This window comes from Nesoenas mayeri (assembly GCF_963082525.1).
Source record: "Nesoenas mayeri genome assembly, chromosome: 28".
Lineage (NCBI taxonomy): Eukaryota > Metazoa > Chordata > Aves > Columbiformes > Columbidae > Nesoenas > Nesoenas mayeri.
The window spans coordinates 2233750-2256362 of record NC_137558.1 but is presented as its reverse complement, the minus strand read 5'-3'; the positions used below and the strand labels follow the sequence as shown (position 1 = coordinate 2256362).

General features: G+C 48.9%; 1 protein-coding gene across 1 annotated transcript in view; it reads right to left on the bottom strand.

Moving 5' to 3' along the window:
* Nucleotides 1-22613, bottom strand: part of DIP2B (disco interacting protein 2 homolog B) — a 76121-nt gene that overhangs the window by 30151 nt on the left and 23357 nt on the right. The window contains exons 2-7 of the mRNA XM_080360407.1: nt 16658-16729; nt 8037-8177; nt 5886-6011; nt 4129-4341; nt 1829-1972; nt 281-400 (exon numbers count right to left, since the gene is read on the bottom strand). Coding sequence (XP_080216533.1) covers nt 281-400; nt 1829-1972; nt 4129-4341; nt 5886-6011; nt 8037-8177; nt 16658-16729 — 816 coding nt within the window. The remainder of the gene's footprint in view (nt 1-280; nt 401-1828; nt 1973-4128; nt 4342-5885; nt 6012-8036; nt 8178-16657; nt 16730-22613) is intronic.

Sequence of the window (22613 nt, the reverse complement as noted above, 5' to 3'; positions counted from 1 at the left end):
GGAAATTCAAGTAGCCTAAGTGAATGAAGAGGGTTTAAAAATCTACTGAAATATTTTATGTAAGAAACTGTAGTTATTGTGAGAAGTTTAGTGTTGAGGAGGCCACTCAAAGCTTGGCAGTACAGGGAATGACTTCAACCACTGGCTTTGTATCAGACTGTTCCTGACAGGCTGCAAAGAGCAAACCAGAGTCAACTTCAACACCAGTTGCATAAAGAAATTCAGCATCGTGCAGATGAGTGTACTTATGATTCAAAAACTCACTATTTGATGCTATTACCTTCCACAATTTCTTCAAAATCATCCACAAAAAATTCTTTCAGGGGTGGCCTTTTAGGTCTTTTCAAGGTGTTGAGCAACTGCTGAATTTTCGTGGAGACTCGACTGCTCACGGGAACACCTGGATGGAGAGATCTTGTCTAACCAAAGCGTTCGGCATCCCTGTTAACATTCACATCCTGCCTCCCTCCACCGGAGGATCCTTCTCTTGGTGCCCCCACTCCATTATTAAAGGTTGTGCCAGTGCAGGACGATATTAGTAAGTGATATATCGGTTCTATATTAACTCAGTGCTCAGAAAATGCTAGTAACAGACATTCATTTTAAAGCATTTCCTCCCTTCAAAGTCTGATTTCCACCTGCCCCTGACACGGGGCACTTGTTGTGAAGCCCGGCCTGCAGCTCTGTGCCCGCCTGTGGTTCTCGATGGGCCACTGGTATCTATGGGCCATCGGTACCCATGAGCCACCGGTATCAATGAGCCACCAGTACCGATGAGCCACCAGTATCAATGAGCCACTGGTAGCGATGGGCCACCAGTACCGATGGGCCACTGGGATCGATGGGCCACTGATATTGATGAGCTACCAGTATCGATGAGCCACTGGTAGCGATGGGCCACCAGTACTGATGGGCCACTGGGATCGATGGGCCACCGGTATCAATGAGCCACCAGTACCGATGAGCCACTGCTATCAATGAGCCACCGGTATCGATGAGCCACCAGTATCGATGGGCCACCGGTATCGATGAGCCACCGGTACCGATGGGCCATTGGTATCGATGAGCCACCGGTATCGATGAGCCACCGGTACCGATGAGCCACCGGTACCGATGGGCCACCGGTACTGATGGGCCACCGGTACCGATGAGCCACCGGTACTGATGGGCCACCGGTACCGATGAGCCACCGGTACCGATGAGCCACTGGTAGCGATGGGCCACCGGTATCGATGGGCCACTGGTACCGATGAGCCACCGGTACTGATGAGCCACCGGTATCAATGAACCACTGGTAGCGATGGGCCACCAGTACCGATGAGCCACCGGTATCGATGAGCCACCGTTACCGATCAGTGTGGGGCTGGGCTGTCGGCAGAGCGGACACACAACCAGAGCAGAACCACTGACGTGACCTCTCTGCACAAAGCTTCATGCCAACCAGCTTGGACTGAGTGTATCAGCGCCATGGAAGCTTAATTACAGTTGGGAATTAAATCGTTTCATTCATCTTACCTTTCCTTTGAGGGATTCTAGGACAAAAGCTTTTAAAAACAATCAGCCTACCTACGCACTTGTAATTTTTTTCTTAAAAAGCATCAGAGAGGAGAAAACGCCACAATTTTCCCCAGTTTGGCGCACAGCAGACAACCGCTGCAGCACGGGAAGGCGCTGGTGTCAATGCGCGGCACAGGAAGGCGTTAACGCCGATGCCGTCACCACTGCAAACTTGTGAAACGCTTCAATGGGCTGAACTTAAACCAGGAGGTTTGTTCTCCCAGCTCAGCACAGCTCTATCTAGCGGCTGGGCACCCGGAGGGCTCCGTACCGTCGGCGGTGTCCATGAGGCTGGAGCGGTTGGATCCCTTGTGCATGCCCTTGACGATCCCCGCCGGAGGGAGGTCGATGGCTGCCGGGCGCGCTGAGGAACAGGAGGTAGTTGCTGTGACATCGGGGGGAACGGAGACATTTTCTAAAAGAAGGGAGAAAATGACAATTAACACATACCTTTGATTGTCAAGCGGAACAAGCAAAGCGTTAGTTACCTGTCACCAACAATCTTAAGAATTTAATGGGTTGAATGTAGGGGAGCTCTTATTAAACAAACCGCTTCCTAAATACTAAGGAGCTCTAGGAGGTGCACGTTATCTGTTCTGGAAAACGGAAAACGAAGGCACAAGATGAGCGGTTCATCCATCCCTGTTCTCGGTCTCTGACCGTCAAATCAAGCTCAACCTCTTGGCCCTCAGCACTGTAAAAAAGCAACATGTTTGGAGACCCACGTGAGCTCTGAAACACTCAATCCCCACAACAACCCCACGTCACCTCTGCGGGAATCTCTGCTAGAATGACACTGTTGAACCCATTTGTGGGCGAGCGCTTTCCGAAACACACCATGCGGGACGCCACTGACTATAAAGCCGATCAGCACAATTCAGGTTGCGCTTAAATTTCTTCCAGCTCAGTGGCTACACAGTATAAGCTTGTCCAGCAGCTAAATAATCAACTTATAATGAACAGAGCAAGCTGCGTCTTTTATTTTTTGCTTTAAGTTGCAAGACACTGTTTTGCTTTATAGACAAGGTTGTGGGCTCCAAACTGCACGGAAATCTGCATATTCCAGTAATTCTCTCATTAGTTTTCTCTTAAACAAGCGATTTTTGCTTACGTGGGATTTATTTCTTCAACGCAGCAGGCTCAGTCACCTGATGGGCAAGAATATTCTGTTCTGGCTTAACAGAACCAGCAACTGTTGCTTAGGAAGGAAAAAAGCAACAATTTTGAAGCTATGTTGGAGTGTGAAATAAGCCAGATGTGGAATCATTCCATTTCTGCATCGCTTTGGAGACCCAGCGACCAGGAATGTTCCTCATGGATTGAACCTCTGAGCTCAATAGAAAGCACCTGGATTTGTACAACTCCAACTCTCTCTATATAAAATATATATACAATTGCATATGGGAGAGTTCCTATTCATTTAAATCAGGTGTTAGCACAGGATGGATGTGGCATCTACAAGGCAAATACAATTCCAAAACTTCTCTTTTGCATAAAATACTAATTATATTAGTATTGTGTAGGTGAAAAGCTAGATTACCGTAATTCATTACAAAAGGTAACGTAGCTTGCTGTGTGCTCCAATTAAAATCAGCCTCTCTGCTTCAAAGACACATTGATTATATTGACTACATTTTATGGGCAGTTTCCCCACTTTTCCCACTTGCATCCCAGCAAAAATAAAATGAAAACAAATATAACAGCCATTAAAAAAATATACGGGAAACAGCTGAAACCACCAGCACTTCTATGCACTGCTTGCCCCAAACGAGTTAAGCAAAAGCAGAGAGCACACAAAATACAGACATGTCCTGAGCTGCGGTGACAACCTGAACAGCGGATCGAAAGGACAGACGTACACCGAGCAAAACCAAACTGGCCATTTCATACAGAAGCATCAGCAGCAGGAACACCTCAGAGCCTCAGAAAACTGAGCCCGGGGGATCCAGACATGGAGATCTTGCTCCGTTTTCTCAATCTGGGGATGCTCTGAGTATTTCTCAGACTGGTCATGAAAGATCTGTGTGAAATCTTTACCCCGCTATAGCCATTTTTTTGCAATTGCGTGTTCGTTTGTTCAAATACACGGCTGTTTGTGTTTTGTTTTGGGGTTTTTTTAATCGAACACAAACAATAAACCATTCGGGCTTATAGTAAAATGCAAATGTTCAAACGCAGCGTTCCCCCACTTGATAGGCAAAGATGCCCCCGTGGTTTCCATAGGACACGGATGCCAAACGCTACTTGCATACAGCAGCTCTGTACACACAGTGGCTTCCAAAAGCTGGAGACATAAGCGACACAATATACAAAAAGGTGGTGCCTACGGAGCCCATCAACACCCCCTGGAGTCTCTTGTGCTTCCATAAGCTCCTGCTCCCCACTTTTTCAACCGACTCAATATTCTGAAATTGGGAAGGAAAAAAAGCATCGTGATGGTGCAAACTCCACCAAATCCCAGCGAGCTCCATCAGAACTAACTAAGCTCTTGGTGTGAATTTCCCTCAACTCCGGCTTTATTAACACAAACTGAACTCGAAGCGATTTTTCTGTTCATTACCCATCTCCTACCTATTCGAGTATTGGCAAATACATCAGCTAGTGACCCACTGGTCCCTTTGCCTTCTCCATGGGAAAGTGTAGAAGATGCTGATGAGGATGTGGATGACCCCTGAATAGATCGGTTGATCCAAGACTCAGCATTCTGTAAGCTCTGATGCAATGCAGCAGAAAGAGCAGCCTGGCGCCTTAGCGAGCCCTCGTCCTCGGATGCGGAAGACGTGTCTGTGTGAAAGCAGAAAAGAAAATCCAGCTGCTTCGGGAAAGCACACGGCACTGAACACGCTCTCCGTCCGGTTCACACATCAACAGCACGGGCTTGTCACATGAGGATTTTACTCTTTAACAAGGTTACATTGGCCAAACCAGAAGTGAAAGCAGCAGACGGCTCCAAGGTGAACACGTTTACCCCTCGTGTTTTGCACAAGAGTCACCTCCTCAGGCGAGAATCCTTCCCCTGCCTTCTCCAACTTATCCCTCGTTGCTTTTCTGCTCGTATTCTGTAATATCAGGTGCTGCGTTGCCTAACTTTGCTAATTCGGAAACGGAAAGTGAGGGGTCAGTATCAGTGTCAAAGCTGAATATTTGCAGGAACACGTGTGCCAAAGCCACAGGAGAAAATGCTTTTGTCTGGTATTCTAAATGGGTCCCTTTCAAGTGAAGGGAAAACAACCAACCAACCAACCCACCCCAAAACAAAACAGGGGAAACTACAAGGAACTGCATCCCGCATTTCCGAGAGAGCAAATCCCTCGTCTCTCCTCATTATTCACCATGAAGAAAATAATGACTTAATATCTGAAGTCGTATAGTGCTAAATATGAGCATTTGGGCTTTGCCCTAAAATTCACGTGTTCTTCAAAGTGATTGTCTGCCTGTACTTTAGTTGTAAATCGAACTATTATAATATGGTCAGGAGCTGCAGAATTGGCCGATTCCAGACCTGAGCTTTATGTGGGGAGAGCCACACTCAGAACGTGCTCTAGTCCTGGCCTAGTTAGTACGAAGCTGAGACCCAAGCAGACACCAGGAACATGCAGCAGCCCCCGGGGGAAAGGAAAAGAAACACAGGATGGAGAAAAAAGGAAGGAAAAGGAATAGTTGTGAGTGGGGAGGGCGAGCAGAGCGGTTTCAGAGAGATGAATTCACAATGAGATATGAATTCATCATCTTCAGGCGACGTCATCGATCCCAATGGCTGTGATGCTTCTGCACGAGAGACAACAGACAAGTCACTGCCAAAAATTACACACAGTCGTTTTTAAGCCAGTGCATACAGCTGCTTGAAAGCAGAGAGGTTTGTTGCCATCTGATGCGCATGCACCGTAACAGGCGCCGCCTTATCCCAGGTGTTCTCCTGCAGCCATTACACGGGAAGGGTTGGGAAGGAAAATCCTGCAAGTCCCAAATCCCACAGGGTCCTTACCCAGAAAGGTACATCATTGCAAAGCCTTTACCTGTACGTTGAATAGTGAACCTTAAAATCAAGAGGTGAATTATGCAACCAAAACTGGTGTGAGGGGAGCAAAAGAAGCCTCAGCCCAGAAATCCTGCTCAGCCCCACCAGTTGGTTCTTTCAGAGCTCCCAGGAGTCATTTTCACAGCCCTAAGAGCAGCTCCACCAAACAAGCAGCTGTTCAAAGGCAGCAAGAGAGCGACGGGAGTAACGGCCTCCCCGCAAACGTGCTCAAACTGGAATATTCCAGCAGTTTGATTGGGGAACTGTCACTGCTGATCCCCAAACACCCCCCAGAGTGCGAGGAGCTCACCTGGGGGGGTGCAGGCGTCCGCGGGAGACTGAACGAACGTGGAGCGTCTCTTGGTTGGCATGGGCAGGGCCATCTTCTGCTCCTTGTGCTTGGCCAGCGCCGCCTGAACCGCCTCCGTGTGGATATCTGCACAGGGGACGCTCAGACTCAGCTTTGCAGCAGAATTAAACCACGCAAGGCTTACGCACATGTAACCACCACCAGCGTCTATATTGATACAATTAATTCCCCACTTTCCCATCTCATTCCCTCATTTTCCCTTTTCCTTTTTTTAAGACAGGGAAACTAACTCGGGTTTCTAAAGTCGGCAAGTTACACAGCAGGGCCAGAGGGTTTTTAGCATGGAATCTTCTGGATTAGTCATTCTATTGTATCGCCAGCAACTTCAATAGAAACCCCAACCCCACCAGAGTGTTCCCCAACCAAAGTTATTCTAAAATATGCTTGTGTTTAATTTAAAATAAGCAGGTAAGCTAATAGTGTGTGCCGCCCCGGGTGCAACTCCCGTCTATAAACTGGCAAATTCTCAGCCTGTTGTCTGATTGAGGAAAAACTGTATGTTTGAGAACCTGAATGGATGCAGATTTCATGTAAATCTTGAAAGCTGCTAACGGCAGCTGTAAAGAAATTCTGATTAGGCTGAAACAGGCCAGGACATGAGGCTTGAATCGCTCTGCAAACATCCAGAGCTCTTAAGGGAAGACACATCACTGGGGATGGGAGGACAACTTATTAAAAAGATACAGTGACAATGGAGAGCTCATCTATGTGCGCTGCTCAGCTTAATGCTGCCACCTTCTCTTTCCCTTCAGTGGAGAAGGAAATTGCAGGGTGCTTGGTGGCCACTTCTGCTGCTCTCTGGAAGCTCCAGAGCACAAAGGCAGCTCCCATTCTCATGGTCCAGGCTACTGGAGCAGATCACAGAATGTCAGGGGCTGAAGGGCCCTGGAAAGCTCATCCAGTGCAATCCCCCCATGGAGCAGGAACACCCAGATGAGGTTACACAGGAACCAGGCGGGTTGGAATGTCTGCACAGAAGGAGACTCCACAACCCCCTGGGCAGCCTGGGCCAGGCTCTGCCACCCTCACCATGAACAGGTTTCTGCTCAGATTTAAGCGGAACCTCCTATGTTCCAGTTTGCACCCATTGCCCCTTGTCCTGTCACTGGTTGTCACCAGAAGAGCCTGGCTCCATCCTCCTGACACTGCCCCTTTCCATATTGATCCCCAGGAATGAGTCCCCCCTCAGTGTCCTCTTGTCCAGCTCCAGAGCCCCAGCTCCCTCAGCCTTTCCTCACACGGGAGATGCTCCACTCCCTCCAGCATCTTGGTGGCTGCGCTGGACTCTCTGCAGCAGTTCCCTGTCCTGCTGGAACTGAGGGGCCACAACTGGACACAAGATTCCAGGTGTGGTCTCCCCAGGGCAGAGCAGAGGGGCAGGAGAACCTCTCTGACCTACTGACCACCCCCTTCTAACCCACCCCAGGTCCCATTGGCTTCCTGGCCACAAGGGCCCAGTGCTGGCTCATGCTCACCCTGCTGTCCCCAGGACCCCCAGCTCCCTTTCCCCTACGCTGCTCTCTAACAGCTCATTCCCCAACTTACACTGAACCTGGGGTTGTTCCTGCCCAGATTCAAGACTCTACACTTGCCCTTGTTCTAGTTCATTAAATTGTTCCCGCCCAGCTCTCCAGCCTGTCCAGGTCTCTGATGGCAGCACAGCTCCCAGTGTCACCCACTCCTCCCAGCTTGGTGTCACCAGCAAACCTGCTGACAGTCACTCTATTCCCTCCTCCAAATCATTGATGAATATATTGAGTAACACCGGCCCCAGGTGTGCACGGCAAGCACCAACTCCAGGACAAATTATTACCCGTCACTTCACCCAATCTGGTACCTACAGCCATGCTCATGGTGAACACTGAATAGGTGCATCCAGGCCAGAAAATCAAGGTGGCAAAAAGTGATTTGCTTTTTCTACTCTGTATTTTTTGGATTCAGCAGCTGCAGTCCTACGAGTGACAGGTTTTTATACAAGGTCCTACCAAGGCAGGACTTGCCATCGGTGGACAAATAATAACTTGACCCTTTGAGAGGACACGGTGGGTTGTTCCTCATCGCCAGGACTCCCCGGCGAGCTCTCGTCCTTACCTGATCGGTAACGTTCATCTCGGGCCCCCCCTGAGCGAGCTCGGTGAAACTTGGAGGAGGATGAGGAGGACGCTGAGGCTGGAGCTGCAGCGGGAACAGGCATCGGAGTTCTGGATTCCTTCTGCGGCGCTGGATCCACCCCTGGAAAACAGCCCACGGTTCTCTGAGAGGGGAACAGCAGCTTTTGGGGACCACACTTTCCTCTTTCACCAGATAATTACAGGATTTCCTCCTTATTTTTCTCCCTTCTTGTAGTGAAGTGGATCTAATTAGTACACGAGTACAACTTCCCAATGATACACAATTATATATATCCAATTATCAGTTAAGATATATCCTTCTTTGACCTTATTCTTGGGAGTTTTTCCCAGCTTTTTGCTTTTTAAGGGGTTGTTGGGCACTTGAATTAAGAGAATTCCCAGCAAATCTGAAGCAGGTGACATAATACACAATTTCACATAATTTAAGGGTGATTAAGTGACCTTTAAAAACTCATTACAAAATACAAACCCAGAGGCGCTAAGAGTCGGAGAAATGTTGATAAATAGTAGATAAAGCAGGTAAGTCCTACACTTCCATTTACAATGAACGTCAATGTTTTGTGACTTGGTATCTGTACAGTTTACTCCCTATTTCGCCACCTTTCCAATGGGAACAGGACTGCACCATCTTCTCATTATCGCGTTAAGGTGGAAGAGAATTAGCAGTTTAACTTGTGTTAAAGTGATGTATGTAAATTGCTTTTAGAGCTCAAAGCCATTTACACCGGTTTCCTCCTATGGGCACAACAAGGGGCTCGACTGATGCAATAAGTCATTAAAATTGAGTTGTGAAGGAGAGCAAACCCACAGGAAAATACATTGAGAAGCCGCGTTCGTTACCGCGTTCCACTGACCAGCGTGCGTTATTGACAGGAAAACCAACACCACACCAGCCTCTGCTGCTCCCATTAATTATAAAACCAATCAGACCATTAATTGCCCTGCGTCTGGCTCCTTCCAGCACATCACGAGGGGCTTCAGCATCCTGGAAAAGTTCGGTTTTCCCAGGAATACAGGGAGTTAAATAGAAAATCTGCTAAGAAATTGATGGGAGGAATCATCCCTACTGGAGTTCCCATTCTAAAATGAATCTGTGGGACTCAAAAGGTCACGTCGCCGTAATTACCTTCAGATCGTCACCTCAAGTCATGCAAAAGGACCAGCGAGTGTGTCATCTAAACACGCGCCGCTTACCAGCCCTCACAAACTAGCGAAGGATTAGAGAAATGAGGAGGAAACCACAAATCCCGGGCTCGGGTTCCAGGCTGAGCGCTCTGGGGTGTGTGGTTCAGGTAAACGGCGCCAGGCAAGCGCCTCGAGCTCGGGGAACCCGCAATTCCAGCCAATCACACCCAACGAGTTGCCCAAATCTCCAGCTGTCTCCTGTACCAACAAACTGAAGAGCAAGATGCTGAGTATTCCAGCAAACTACCTGCTTAAGCCAGCGGTGCACGGAAAGATCAAAGAATGCGGGGGCATTGCGCTACTTATGGGTTAATGACTCTGAACTCTCATGCCAAAAATTCAGAATCTTTATTTCTAGTTAAAAAGCACACACTCTGCTAGCCAGAAATTCGCAAACCGTATTAGGGGATAAACAGTTTTCACTGGTATTTTTGGGGTATCATAGCATATAACACAGTATTTGCTTATCAAAATAGAACCATCCCCTGTGCCAGTGGCACAAAAAGTAGGATGGCAAAGAGACTCCTGTGGTTTATGTGCAGGATGTGACAATTGACCACACCTGGAATATTGTGTCCAGCTGTGGCCCCTCAGTTCCAGCAGGACAGGGAACTGCTGCAGAGAGTCCAGCGCAGCCACCAAGATGCTGCAGGGAGTGGAGCATCTCCCGGGTGAGCAAAGGCTGAGGGAGCTGGGGCTCTGGAGCTGGACAAGAGGATACTGAGGGGGGACTCATTGCTGGGGATCAATATGGAAAGGGGCAGTGTCAGGAGGATGGAGCCAGGCTCTGCTGGTGACAACCAGGGACAGGACAAGGGGCAATGGGTGCAAACTGGAACACGGGAGGTTCCGCTTAAATATGAGCAGAAACTTGTTGGTGGTGAGGGTGGCAGAGCCTGGCCCAGGCTGCCCAGGGGGTTGTGGAGTCTCCTTCTGTGCAGACATTCCAACCCGCCTGGTTCCTGTGTAACCTCATCTGGGTGTTCCTGCTCCATGGGGGGATTGCACTGGATGAGCTTTCCAGGGCCCTTAACCCCTGACACTCTGGGATTGCATGAACTGGAAGACCTGGACTTCAGAGCAAGGTTTTCCATTAAAAATGTCAGTGTAACCACAGCCGAAAGAACCTGTTTGTTCCCCCTTGCCGTCACTCTGGAACACACTTCATTGGCAACGAACTGAACCTTTACAGCACATATTTGCCTTCACCAAAACCATGAGAGTTTTATTTTGATGCAAAGACAACTTCACAGGCTGAGAAGAGGAGCCGAACCCTTTCTGATCCAACGTGTATTTACGAATCCAGTACCCACTAGATGTCAGCAGCAGATTTAACACTATTTTAAATGAATTATTAAGTTCATATTCAGTTCTCTCTTTTAAGTCCTCGTCTGCTCGCCAGGGAAACACGACATCCCGTTTACAGAGGGATCGGACGCGTCTCGGTGACACAATGCACTATATTTCCATATATTGCTGTGACATAATAACACGTTGTAATAAGCTCACGGTGTTGGCGACATGAACAGCTGCAGTAAATCACAGTTCTACAACAAAGCAGCAGCCGAGTGACTTGTTCAGTGTTCCCTTTGTAACAACCCTGCGGATTCTGCGGGACCTGAATCTACGGAGACATTAAAAACTATTTGCTTTTGAAGGATGCTATAGGTTTTCTAACTGGCATTAGTTTCTAAGCAGAGCTGACTGCTTTGTGATCCCTGCATTCTGTTGAAGGGAAAGGTTTAATGATTTAGGGTTTGTTTTGTTTTGTTTTTTTTTTTTCCATAAAAAGATTTCTAGATTAAAAGAACCATTCTAAGCATCACGTACGATCAACATTCACATTGATAACAGAGACAATAAGCACTGGATTCAGCCGGCATAAGCAAAGCAGCAGGCAACCCTGTCATTCTGCCCTTTGCACAGAGAACTGAGCAGCAGTGCTACTGGTGGGCTGGTTATTCCTTAGAAAAAGATGATTTTTTCAAGCTACATAAAAATGGTGTAAATACCAAACTCTGGATATCTGAGTTGAGGAGCCAACCTGAGCAGCCGTTCTGTGGAACTTCACTGTGGCTCCTGCTGTTTTCCAGCACCGAGTGTAGAGTCTTGAATCTGGGCAGGAACAACCCCAGGTTCAGTGTAAGTTGGGGAATGAGCTGTTAGGAGCAGTGTAGGGGAAAGGGAGCTGGGGGTCCTGGGGACAGCAGGGTGACCATGAGCCAGCACTGGCCCTTGTGGCCAGGAAGCCAATGGGACCTGGGGTGGGTTAGAAGGGGGTGGTCAGTAGGTCAGAGAGGTTCTCCTGCCCCTCTGCTCTGCCCTGGGGAGACCACACCTGGAATCTTGTGTCCAGCTGTGGCCCCTCAGTTCCAGCAGGACAGGGAACTGCTGGAGAGAGTCCAGCGCAGCCACCAAGATGCTGGAGGGAGTGGAGCATCTCCCGTGTGAGGAAAGGCTGAGGGAGCTGGGGCTCTGGAGCTGGACAAGAGGACACTGAGGGGGGACTCATTGCTGGGGATCAAGATGGAAAGGGGCAGTGTCAGGAGGATGGAGCCAGGCTCTGCTGGTGACAACCAGTGACAGGACAAGGGGCAATGGGTGCAAACTGGAACACAGGAGGTTCCACTTAAATTTGAGCAGAAACTTGTTGGTGGTGAGGGTGGCAGAGCCTGAACAGGCTGCCCAGGGGGTTGTGGAGTCTCCTTCTGTGCAGACATTCCAACCCGCCTGGTTCCTGTGTAACCTCATCTGGGTGTTCCTGCTCCATGGGGGGATTGCACTGGATGAGCTTTCCAGGTCCCTTCAACCCCTGACATTCTGGGATTCTGCCGAGAACTCAAACTTACTGAGATTCAGTGATTTTGCAGGATTTCCAGCTACATCTTAATCCTGCCCTGAGCAAGACATGAAAGGAAAATTCAGGTGCACCATTGATTTACTCCTGGAAATTATTTCCAAGATGGAGAAATTGATTTCCTGAGTCAAGTAAGCAGCTTTATTTGCAATTGTGATGCCCCTCAGATTAGATAAGGAAGAAATAATTCCTCGTTTGTGGCAGTTGCAAGTCAGATCTTGTAAACTCCGGGAGCAACACTAAGCCGGAGCACGCGTGCGTGATTTACAGGTTTAGACAAAGCTGGTTTAGCACTGGTTGCTATTCCACATTAGCTCCCATTGGAAATAATGTGATGCTGAAAGACAGGAAGAAAAAGCAAAAGCAAAGCAAACCAAACTCCCGCAAGCCCTTGGAGATGTTTCCAGCAGCGGTTTGGAAGGAAATCCATGACAACCCGCTTGGGAAGCTCTTCCAAAGTGCCATGATATCAAAGAAATGAAACACTAAATAACAGACTCAACCATATTCCCACCTTGTGCTATCCATGAATAACGTGAAGCAGAAAGAAGCCAAAACGTGTATCAACAACTAAAGTTCATGGATCTGTTAAATTAGCTCAGATGTTATCTCAACAGGTTTCTAACACCTTTAGCTGAGGTACCGGAAAACAAAAAACAGATCATGTTCATCTTACCTTTACAAAAAGTGCACTCTCAACATTCTCCTGCTTGTTTAATTGTTTTTTAATCATCATGAGAACAGGAAACAGGAGCAGGAGCACTCCAGCAGCTATATAAAAAGGCTCTGACAGTGAATCGGTGCTTAATGAATATAATTTCCTTTACGCATCAGCAGAGGGGCTGAACGCATTATCTTAAATAGCAAGAAAATGTACTTTGCCAGCTGCCTGTGTGCAAGGGCCGCTCGCTTTGGCACAGGGTGTCTCGAGCGAGCTCCAGGCTGGAAATGCTCCCCCAGATCTGCAGCGACTAACACGGGCTGGAGCTCTTTCCCTAGGCCCAGGTTTGCCTGTAGTCTGCAGCAGAACCGGTCTCGAGAGGCGCTGAGTTACTGTGTCATCCCCCAGCAGCACAGCAGCTGGTCTGCCCATCCAAAGAGCATTTTGCAGGATAGAAAAAGGAAATAACATGGTGTTGCATCTTTTAAAAAAGGCGTAAACACCAGCGGCACCAGCAGCTTCGCCCAACACGCACGGCCCGGGATGCTGTTCAGAGCATGTTCTGTCCTCAAAGCCCCTGGTGCGGCAGCTTCCATTTACAAAAATGGATGTCACACCAGGAAAACATGTATCTTTAGGTAATTAACATCGTTGCCTTAACTCTAGAATAACAAGGCAAGCTCCCAGAGGCAATGTGAACGGAGCACGGGTTTAGCAATAGGAGTCTCCCAAATTATAGGGCTGACGTGCCCTGATGCGTCGTCATCACTGCACGTCGATGAGACGGAGACGATACGCGAGCTCATGTCAGGAAGGTGCCTGGAAAAGCGCGATGCGCTAATGCCAGCAGTAAATATTTTGTTGATCTTCTTGTGCACTACATTAATTTTCTTCCCATTAACAAGGTGACCCGATTCTGAATCTCTCACGCGTGACTCCAACCGGGTTTTTACAACAGGTGATTCCCAGATACAGGGGATGTAAGGGACAGAACACGCTGAGCCAGAATGGCACTCAAAACGCTGCCTTAATTGGTGACCTACCAGCCTGTTTCTCTTCCCGAACTCCGGTCATTCTGCAGCTTTCAAAAGAGCGACAATTAAAATAGCAGCGCCACAGACAGTCGTGCCAAATGCTTCCCCCCCTCCTAATGACACAATGTTTTCTGAACCAAACCAAACAGGCACGAGGGGCACGGGATCGTGTTGGCGGATCAAAAGGATGGGAGTGACATCCATGGGATGGGATGGGAGCGACATCCACGGGATGGGATGGGAGCGACATCCACGTTTCCTCCCGAGGCTCAAGATCTCCACATGTACGCAGGCTGGACTGAGATTGTTAAACCCTGCTTAACAAATAGCTGCTCCTAAAGACCATAAAGAGGGATTAGTCTTGTGTATGACTTTGTGGTTTCTTTAAAAGGAGGTTGGGGCATGGAGGGGGTTGGTCTGTGCTCCCAAGTGATAAAACAAGAGGAAACGGCCTCAAGTTGCACCAGGGGAGGTTGAGGTTGGATCTGGGGAACAATTTCTTCCCCAAAGGGCTGTGGGGCATTGAACAGGCTGTCCAGGGCAGTGCTGGAGTCACCATCCCTGGAGGGGTTTAAAAGGCGTTTTAGACAAGGTTTAGGGTCGTGGTTTAGTGCTGAGTTGAGTTATGGTTGGACTCCATGATCCTGAGGGTCTCCTCCAACAGAAATGAAATGATTCTAAATAACAGAGATTTGATACAAAGGTAACCAAGCAGAGATTCCTGTTACATCCTGGTTCAGGGAGGCAGGTCCTGAGGACACAGAGAGCTGTTGGTAACAAAATCTCACATTTGAAGGCTAAGATCTATTTTTTGCTTGCCTTGCAATCTCTGCTGCGGCAGCTCAGGCAGAATACACTGTTCTTTTGTATATAAAGCACCCGCTATGGCAATAAGTGTTGCACAAGAGAACAGGAACCAGTTTTTGTTGAGTACATGAGGAAAACAACACCGAGAAACAACAGGGATGGAGGAGAACAGGGACACAAGCACCAGGGTCCAGAAGCCACCGCACGACAGTGCCAGAGTCCTTCTGTGCTTCTCAGGCAAGGGAACCGCTGTATTTTCAGCAGAAATAGGGAAAAATCCTCCACGATCTTTCCCCAGCGGACGCAGCACTGACGGTCAATAAAAGCACTTTGAGCCTTCACTTTTTGGCAATAGTTCAGTCTCAGTAAATTACAGTAAGACAACTCACTGTCGTCCCCATTCAGTCCCCACGCTGCAAGAGCCAGACACATTAGTTTTTAATGGTTTAGCATCTCGGTACATCAGTAGTGCAATTATTTTGGGTAAGCATCCCCCTAATAATGACTGAGCATACTTTCAGCCATGTCCTTCAGTTTACAATTATATCTAATTATCCTACACACAATCAGCTGCAACACAAAGGATCTTAGAACCGGATGTAAATGAAGTACATGAATTCAGCTACTTTGGCAAAACAAACTAACAAATTACAGAAATCCTGATGTTTCTCCAACAGGGAATTCAGGTGGTTGAAAGGACACGGTACAGACCGACTCTGCACTTAAACCATTTTTAAGAAGGTTTTAAGGATTCCTGAGGACCTCGCACTTCACAACCAACTCAAAGACCTCGAGTTCTCAGCTGACAAGGGAGCGGGACGTGATTTATGCACGTGGGAGATAAGTCAGGGCACACAAAGTGTTGAAACACTGAGCGCTCTGCAGAGACATAAATGGCTCTGAACTACCAGCAATCACAGAATCCCAGAGTGTCAGGGGTTGGAGGGACCTGGAAAGCTCATCCAGTGCAATCCCCCCATGGAGCAGGAACACCCAGATGAGGTTACACAGGAACCAGGCGGGTTGGAATGTCTGCACAGAAGGAGACTCCACAACCTCCCTGGGCAGCCTGGGCCAGGCTCTGCCACCCTCACCACCAACAAGTTGCTTCTCCTCTTTCAGTGGAACCTCCTGTGTTCCAGTTTGCACCCATTGCCCCTTGTCCTGTCCCTGGTTGTCACCAGCAGAGCCTGGCTCCATCCTCCTGACACTGCCCCTTTCCATATTGATCCCCAGCAATGAGTCCCCCCTCAGTGTCCTCTTGTCCAGCTCCAGAGCCCCAGTTCCCTCAGCCTTTCCTCACACGGGAGATGCTCCACTCCCTGCAGCATCTTGGTGGCTGCGCTGGACTCTCTGCAGCAGTTCCCTGTCCTGCAGGAACTGAGGGGCCACAACTGGACACAAGATTCCAGGTGTGGTCTCCCCAGGGCAGAGCAGAGGGGCAGGAGAACCTCTCTGACCTACTAGACCACCCCCTTCTAACCCACCCCAGGTCCCATTGGCTTCTTGGCCACAAGGGCCAGTGCTGGCTCATGCTCACCCTGCTGTCCCCAGGACCCCCAGCTCCCTTTCCCCTACGCTGCTCTCTAACAGCTCATTCCCCAACTTACACTGGAACCTGGGGTTGTTCTGCCCAGATTCAAGACTCTACACTTGCCCTTGTTCTATTTCATTAAATTGTTCCCCACCCAGCTCTCCAGCCTGTCCAGGTCTCTGATGGCAACACAGCTCCCAGTGTCACCCACTCCTCCCAGCTTGGTGTCATCAGCAAACCTGCTGACAGTCACTCTATTCCCTCGTCCAAATCACTGATGAATATATTGAATAATACTGGTCCCAGTTCCCTTCAGTTGAATACGAACCAGTCGACTCAAGGCAAAATATGGCACTCGCGCAGCCTCCGTGGCGGAATTACTGGCTCCGGAAACACGGCTGAGAGTCAAGAGTCGGCAAACGAAGCTCAGTGCTCCCCTCCACGGGTCCCTCGAATGTGGGGGCTCCGCAAGGTTCTCAGGCCAGTAGAAACAAGGACCTACCTTGTGGCTGCGGAACATAGGGGGCCAGCAGCTTCGCTCTCTTCTTCTCATACCCCTTTTGCGTGATGTCCCCTGAAACAAGCAAAGAAAACTCATTTAATCACCTCCTCATTTTTCACTTTTCAGTGACGTGAAGGTTCCACCTGAAGGCAGCAATTCATCTGCTGAAGCAAATCAGAGACCAAACAAATGCAAGTACATTAGGATTTCAAAGCTTGCGTATTACAGAACCCCTGTACTTTCCCTTGGGATCAGAGATATGCATTACACACTATTTAAATGCAAGAATTTGAATCAGAACAGCTATCTAAATGGAATATCAAAGCCATGAAAACCTAAAAAGGGAAACTCAGAGTGTATGAAAATATTCGGTGACCACAAAGGCCAACGAAACGAAATGATTCCCAAACAACGGGGCAAAGCGCAAACTCAGAGCCTCGTCTTAAACTAAGCAATTCGAGAACAGCTTTTGGCAAATAAAGCGAGTTCACTGCAGATGTTCAGAGCACCTCTGCAAAACAGTAAAAGACTCGACGCGTACGCTGCAGCCCGGCAAGAACACCCTGCGGTCCAGAAATCCGACTTCTCATTGTGTCTATTTGCTGTTCATTGAAAACAAGCTGGGGGGCCGTGGGTTTTTCGGCTGGCGGCAGCTGCAGTTCCAGCGCTCGCCCACTGATCGCAGGCTGAGCCCCGCAGGAAAACTCCAGAAAAGAAGAAGTCTTAGTAAACTTTTTCCTTTTTTAAACCCCCTAATCTGTCTGATCCTGGAGATGAACCATCTGGCTGCTGTCTTCTGGTTTAATTTCTCGTGTCGCATCAGAACCACAAGAAAGACCGAAACCTTGAAGGGATTAAAACAAAAAGCCCTGCAGCATTTCAAGCCTGACCCACACTTGTAATAACTTATCTCAGAATCCCAGAGTGTCAGGGGTTGAAGGGCCCTGGAAAGCTCATCCAGTGCAATCCCCCCATGGAGCAGGAACACCCAGATGAGGTTACACAGGAAGGTGTCCAGGCGGGTTGGAATGTCTGCAGAGAAGGAGACTCCACAACCCCCTGGGCAGCCTGGGCCAGGCTCTGCCACCCTCACCACCAACAAGTTTCTGCTCAGATTCAAGTGGAACCTCCTGTGTTCCAGTTTGCACCCATTGCCCCTTGTCCTGTCCCTGGTTGTCACCAGCAGAGCCTGGCTCCATCCTCCTGACACTGCCCCTTTCCATCTTGATCCCCAGCAATGAGTCCCCCCTCAGTGTCCTCTTGTCCAGCTCCAGAGCCCCAGCTCCCTCAGCCTTTCCTCACACGGGAGATGCTCCACTCCCTCCAGCATCTTGGTGGCTGCGCTGGACTCTCTCCAGCAGTTCCCTGTCCTGCTGGAACTGAGGGGCCACAGCTGGACACAAGATTCCAGGTGTGGTCTCCCCAGGGCAGAGCAGAGGGGCAGGAGAACCTCTCTGACCTACTGACCACCCCCTTCTAACCCACCCCAGGTCCCATTGGCTTCCTGGCCACAAGGGCCCAGTGCTGGCTCATGCTCACCCTGCTGTCCCCAGGACCCCCAGCTCCCTTTCCCCTACGCTGCTCTCTAACAGCTCATTCCCCAACTTACACTGGAACCTGGGGTTGTTCCTGCCCGGATTCAAGACTCTACACCTGCCCTTGTTCTATTTCATTAAATTTCTCCCTGCCCAGCTCTCCAGCCTGTCCAGGTCTCTGATGGCAGCACAGCTCCCAGTGTCACCCACTCCTCCCTGCTTGGTGTCACCAGCAAACCTGCTGACAGTCACTCTATTCCCTCGTCCAAATCATTGATGAATATATTGAATAACACCGGCCCCAGCACTGCCCCTGAGGCACTGCACTGGGTACAGGCCTCAACTGGACTCTGCCCATTGACCACGACTCTCTGGCTTCTTCCCTTCAGCCAGTTCGCAGTCACCTCACTCCCCGCTCATCCAGCCGCACTCCCTCAGTTCAGCTGTGAGGATGCTGTGGAGACGGTGTCAGTGCCTCACTCCAGTCAAGGGAGATCACGTCCACCGCTCTGTCATCATCCATCCATCTTGTTATGCCCTCAGAAAAGTCAATGAGGTTGATCAAGCACGACTTCCCCTTGGTGAAGCCATGTTGACTGCCCCTAATGACCCTCTTATCCCTGATATGCCTTGAGATCTCTCAGGGATGAAAGATTGCAAGCGATCAAACACACAGCAATAAGAAAACACATTTATTTGCTATTACTTCTCAAGTTAAAATTAAGCCTACGACAAGACACTGGTGATCACAGACAGTGTGCTTTCTTCACCGTGAGCCTGATTTTTGCAAGAACAGAGTATTAGCTGCTGTATTTGCTGTCCCAACTGGCGATCGCAGGGTTTAGGCTCTAAGCCCCAACACAACCAGCATCCCTGCAAAAACACTCTGGCTAACCAGCTGTTTTGGTTCTAACGGTGATATTGTTTGGCAAGGGAAAGGGCTTCACTCCTTCGCCTGGACAGTCGGACACGGCGTCACTTGAAACTGAAGCGGTGGGTGCGCGTTCACACACAGAACCGTATCTCGCTCCTCTGCCACCATGGGTGAGTCAACCCCCAACAAGCCCAAACCAACCCAGCAGCTGAAAATTAGAATATCCCTGAAGCACCCAAATGCTGAGCAAAGCATGAATTCTAACGCCTGATTGCAGTCGGTAGCTCAGTGCAATGGATCCAGCTCACCAGACAGTCATGCCGGCACCTTCTAAAACAGCCACACGACAAGCACAAGCCAAAAGGATCATGTTTTTATCAACTGCGGGAGCTACAAAATTCAGCAGCTTTTGGGAGATTTGCCTCCCAATTCAATTTGCAGATTGAATTCCCCACGCTGGTTCATTTGGGCAGCAAAGGGAGCAGGAAAAATAGACCTGCTCCAAAAGGGGAGGGAATTATACTTGTAAACCAACCCACGGATTTGTTTAGCTTGTTATTTTGTGATTAATGGCTCCACAAGATTTAATTGGACTTTTGACGTTGGTGATAACGTGCTATATATGAGACATTTGCCACAGAAAGTTGTTGGAATGACTACAGAATAGCAGTGGCTTACAAACACACACCAGTGCACCAGTAGCATCGCATTCTGGTTTATGTGCTGGGTTTCTAATCACTCGCTCCACACTAATATCCTACCAAGAAAAACTATATCTATTATCACAGGAACACAAGCACTATGAACTGCATTGGGAAATTGGAAGTTAAGGTGAGATACTACTGAAAAACAAGGCGGTAACTCAGGTCAAACCCCACTATTTGCATCCCTACCATGGGATGCAGATTATTTACATTATTGCTTGGAAAAAAGGGTTCTCTAATAAAAAAATAAACCCCCTAATGCCATTTGGCAAGAGCAGGAAAGTTCCAACTAGTCAAATGGGGAGAAGAGAAATAAGGGTGATGTATTGCTGGGACTCGCCTGCAGCGCCGTGTCTGATCCGGTTACTACAACCGCAACAGTTGTGCCCAAATTCGCACCTCAAGTGTTGGAAGCAAATGTCCCTTTAATATAGTGCATGCCCAGAATGGATTTATCATACAAAGCCTCTTCTCTCTGCTCATAATCCAAATTTGGTCTCAGTCCACTGAGGCACAAACCAAAGATTCGCCAGGAGAGGAATTTTCTTCCGCCCCGTTCTGGTGATCCACAGGAAACGCAAAGATCCGAGCGCACGTTTCCTCACCGAGCATCAATCACAGCAACAGGAAGAGACCTGAGACAATGGGGCTGCAGATCTCCCCAACCAGCCACTGCTCCAGAAACCCGGGAAATCACAACCCGCGTCCACCACCAAACACACGCTGGCGTTTGGTGCACTCAGTTCTTCCAAAGAGCCGCAAAAACAACCCAAGAACCACAGCGCAAGAGCCGGCACCGCAAGGAAAGCGGTAGCAAGGCAGACAAGAGCCGACAATTTAGCTCTGAAATGGTTTGTTCATTCCGAGGAGCGAAATTACAACTAAAACCACTTAGCGCTGAGATATTCTGGCCTCTCCAGCTCCAGTTCTGTGCAGGGGGGTCTATATGGATCTATAACTTCCATATGGAGTTTGCCCATCAAGACCCTTTGGCCACAACCAACTGCAGGACTATTTGATGCCACGATCTTTCCCCGTGGTTCAAAATGCGATGTTTGGAATCTTCAGGGTTATTTTTAAAGGACACGCGAGTGTGAGCTAAGCAGTTTTATATGAAGAATTTAAAGAAATCCTACTTTTCAAGACACAGCAGGTCTTGCAAATATGTAAGAGATGCCGTGCTGTGGATTCAGAGTAGGAAATAACCCCGGATTTATGGCTTGCAGAAACAAGACAAGTTTAATCAAGGGACCATGTTTCCTCACTTGAAATAGCTGGACAATAATCCTGACTGCAGACACCAAGAGGTCCTGCTTGTTTGAATCCAAGTAGGCTGGAGAAATAGAATTCCCTAGAGGGGAAAAGAAAGCAAAACCTGGCTTCTAAGCTTCCTTTTTCATCTGATTCCCCTGATTTCTGGCGAGGAAATGAGAAGGGATTGTCATCACACAAATCCAAGCTGGATGTTCTGACGGCTGAGGGTGCAAGAGGCGCAGGGGGAAGCCCAGGGATCTGCAACCCGCCGGGATGCTCCACCTACATTCAACTACGGCAGCAGAGGAGCTCCAGGAGGCTCCCGGTCTGCGGCGCCGGGCTGCTCGTCAGCAATTAGAGCCGATGACCTGTTCCCAACAGCGCGGCTCCATCAGTGCAAGGTGGTAACACCAGCTAATCCTGCTACGCGCAGACAATGCTGCTCTTTCAACATCCTTCCTCCCCTTCCCCCATGGAACGAGAACACTGAATCATTTACTGTCCAACAAAACCATAATTACTACAGTGGAGAAATTAAGGAAAATGATCACGTAGAGCATAGCATCTCCCAACAAAGCCTCCAAAGACTTGGCTGTATCAAGCAAACGATTCAAATTTGAAAGCAGTTTGTAGGCATTTTTTAAAAAACAATCTGTTTCGAGCAGTTTATGCTAACAGAGAATCACGGAAATGCTTCTAGTACATCCATTAGCCCCAAAACAATGAAAGCAACTCCGTTATTTAACAGCAAATACTCTAAGAAGATAGTAACGAAAAGAAGGAAATAAATTCTATGATCACCGCGTCTTCTTTTCAGGTCTCACCCCTAAAAGTGACCTGATGGCTTTGCCTTTCTTCCTGCTCCCCTGCCCATCTGACAGCAACGCCTTCCTGCAATTGCGTCACCTCCAGCTCGCTCGGATGGAATGAAACACACAGCCTAGTTTTGCAGAGCTTGATCTGGGGTTTCCTGTCCCCGACCAGAAACAGACCCCAAACTGCAGGTACTGAGCCCCGCGAGTGCAGCTGTGAGCCCACAATGGTGTTTCGCCACGTGCCACTTCCAAATAAGGTCCCTCGAGTGCGTTTGGGAGCGGCAGGTGGTGTGTTTGAGAAACCCAGGTATGCACTTCAGCCTCACAGCCTAGGCAGAAAACCAAGAGCAAAGCAATTAGTTCAGCACTTTCCTAACAAACGCTGTCGCTGCTCATTTATTTATTTTGCAATGACAATTTTCTGCCACTTCCCGGAGCGCCGGCGACCTCCAGATGGCCCCGTCCCCAATGGTTTTCCCAAAGCTGGGCTGTCCTCAACCCAAAGCCACCACCACCCCTTTATTCCAAGGCTGTGTTCAAACAGGCTGTAGCTGCTCAACGCTCTCGCACTCCTAATGCTCCTTGGCTGCAACTCCAGCGCAAAAATGGTGTTTAGAGACAAGTTTAGACAATTGCCTCTTTCTGTTTGAGGCCAAAGGATGATGCAGGTTCGGAGGTTCCCTCCTCCTTCCTCCCGGGGAAGCTGTATATCAGGTTTCCTCCGTGAAGACAATACCAAGGGCTGCAAACCAGAGAGCGTGCCAGAAAAAACTG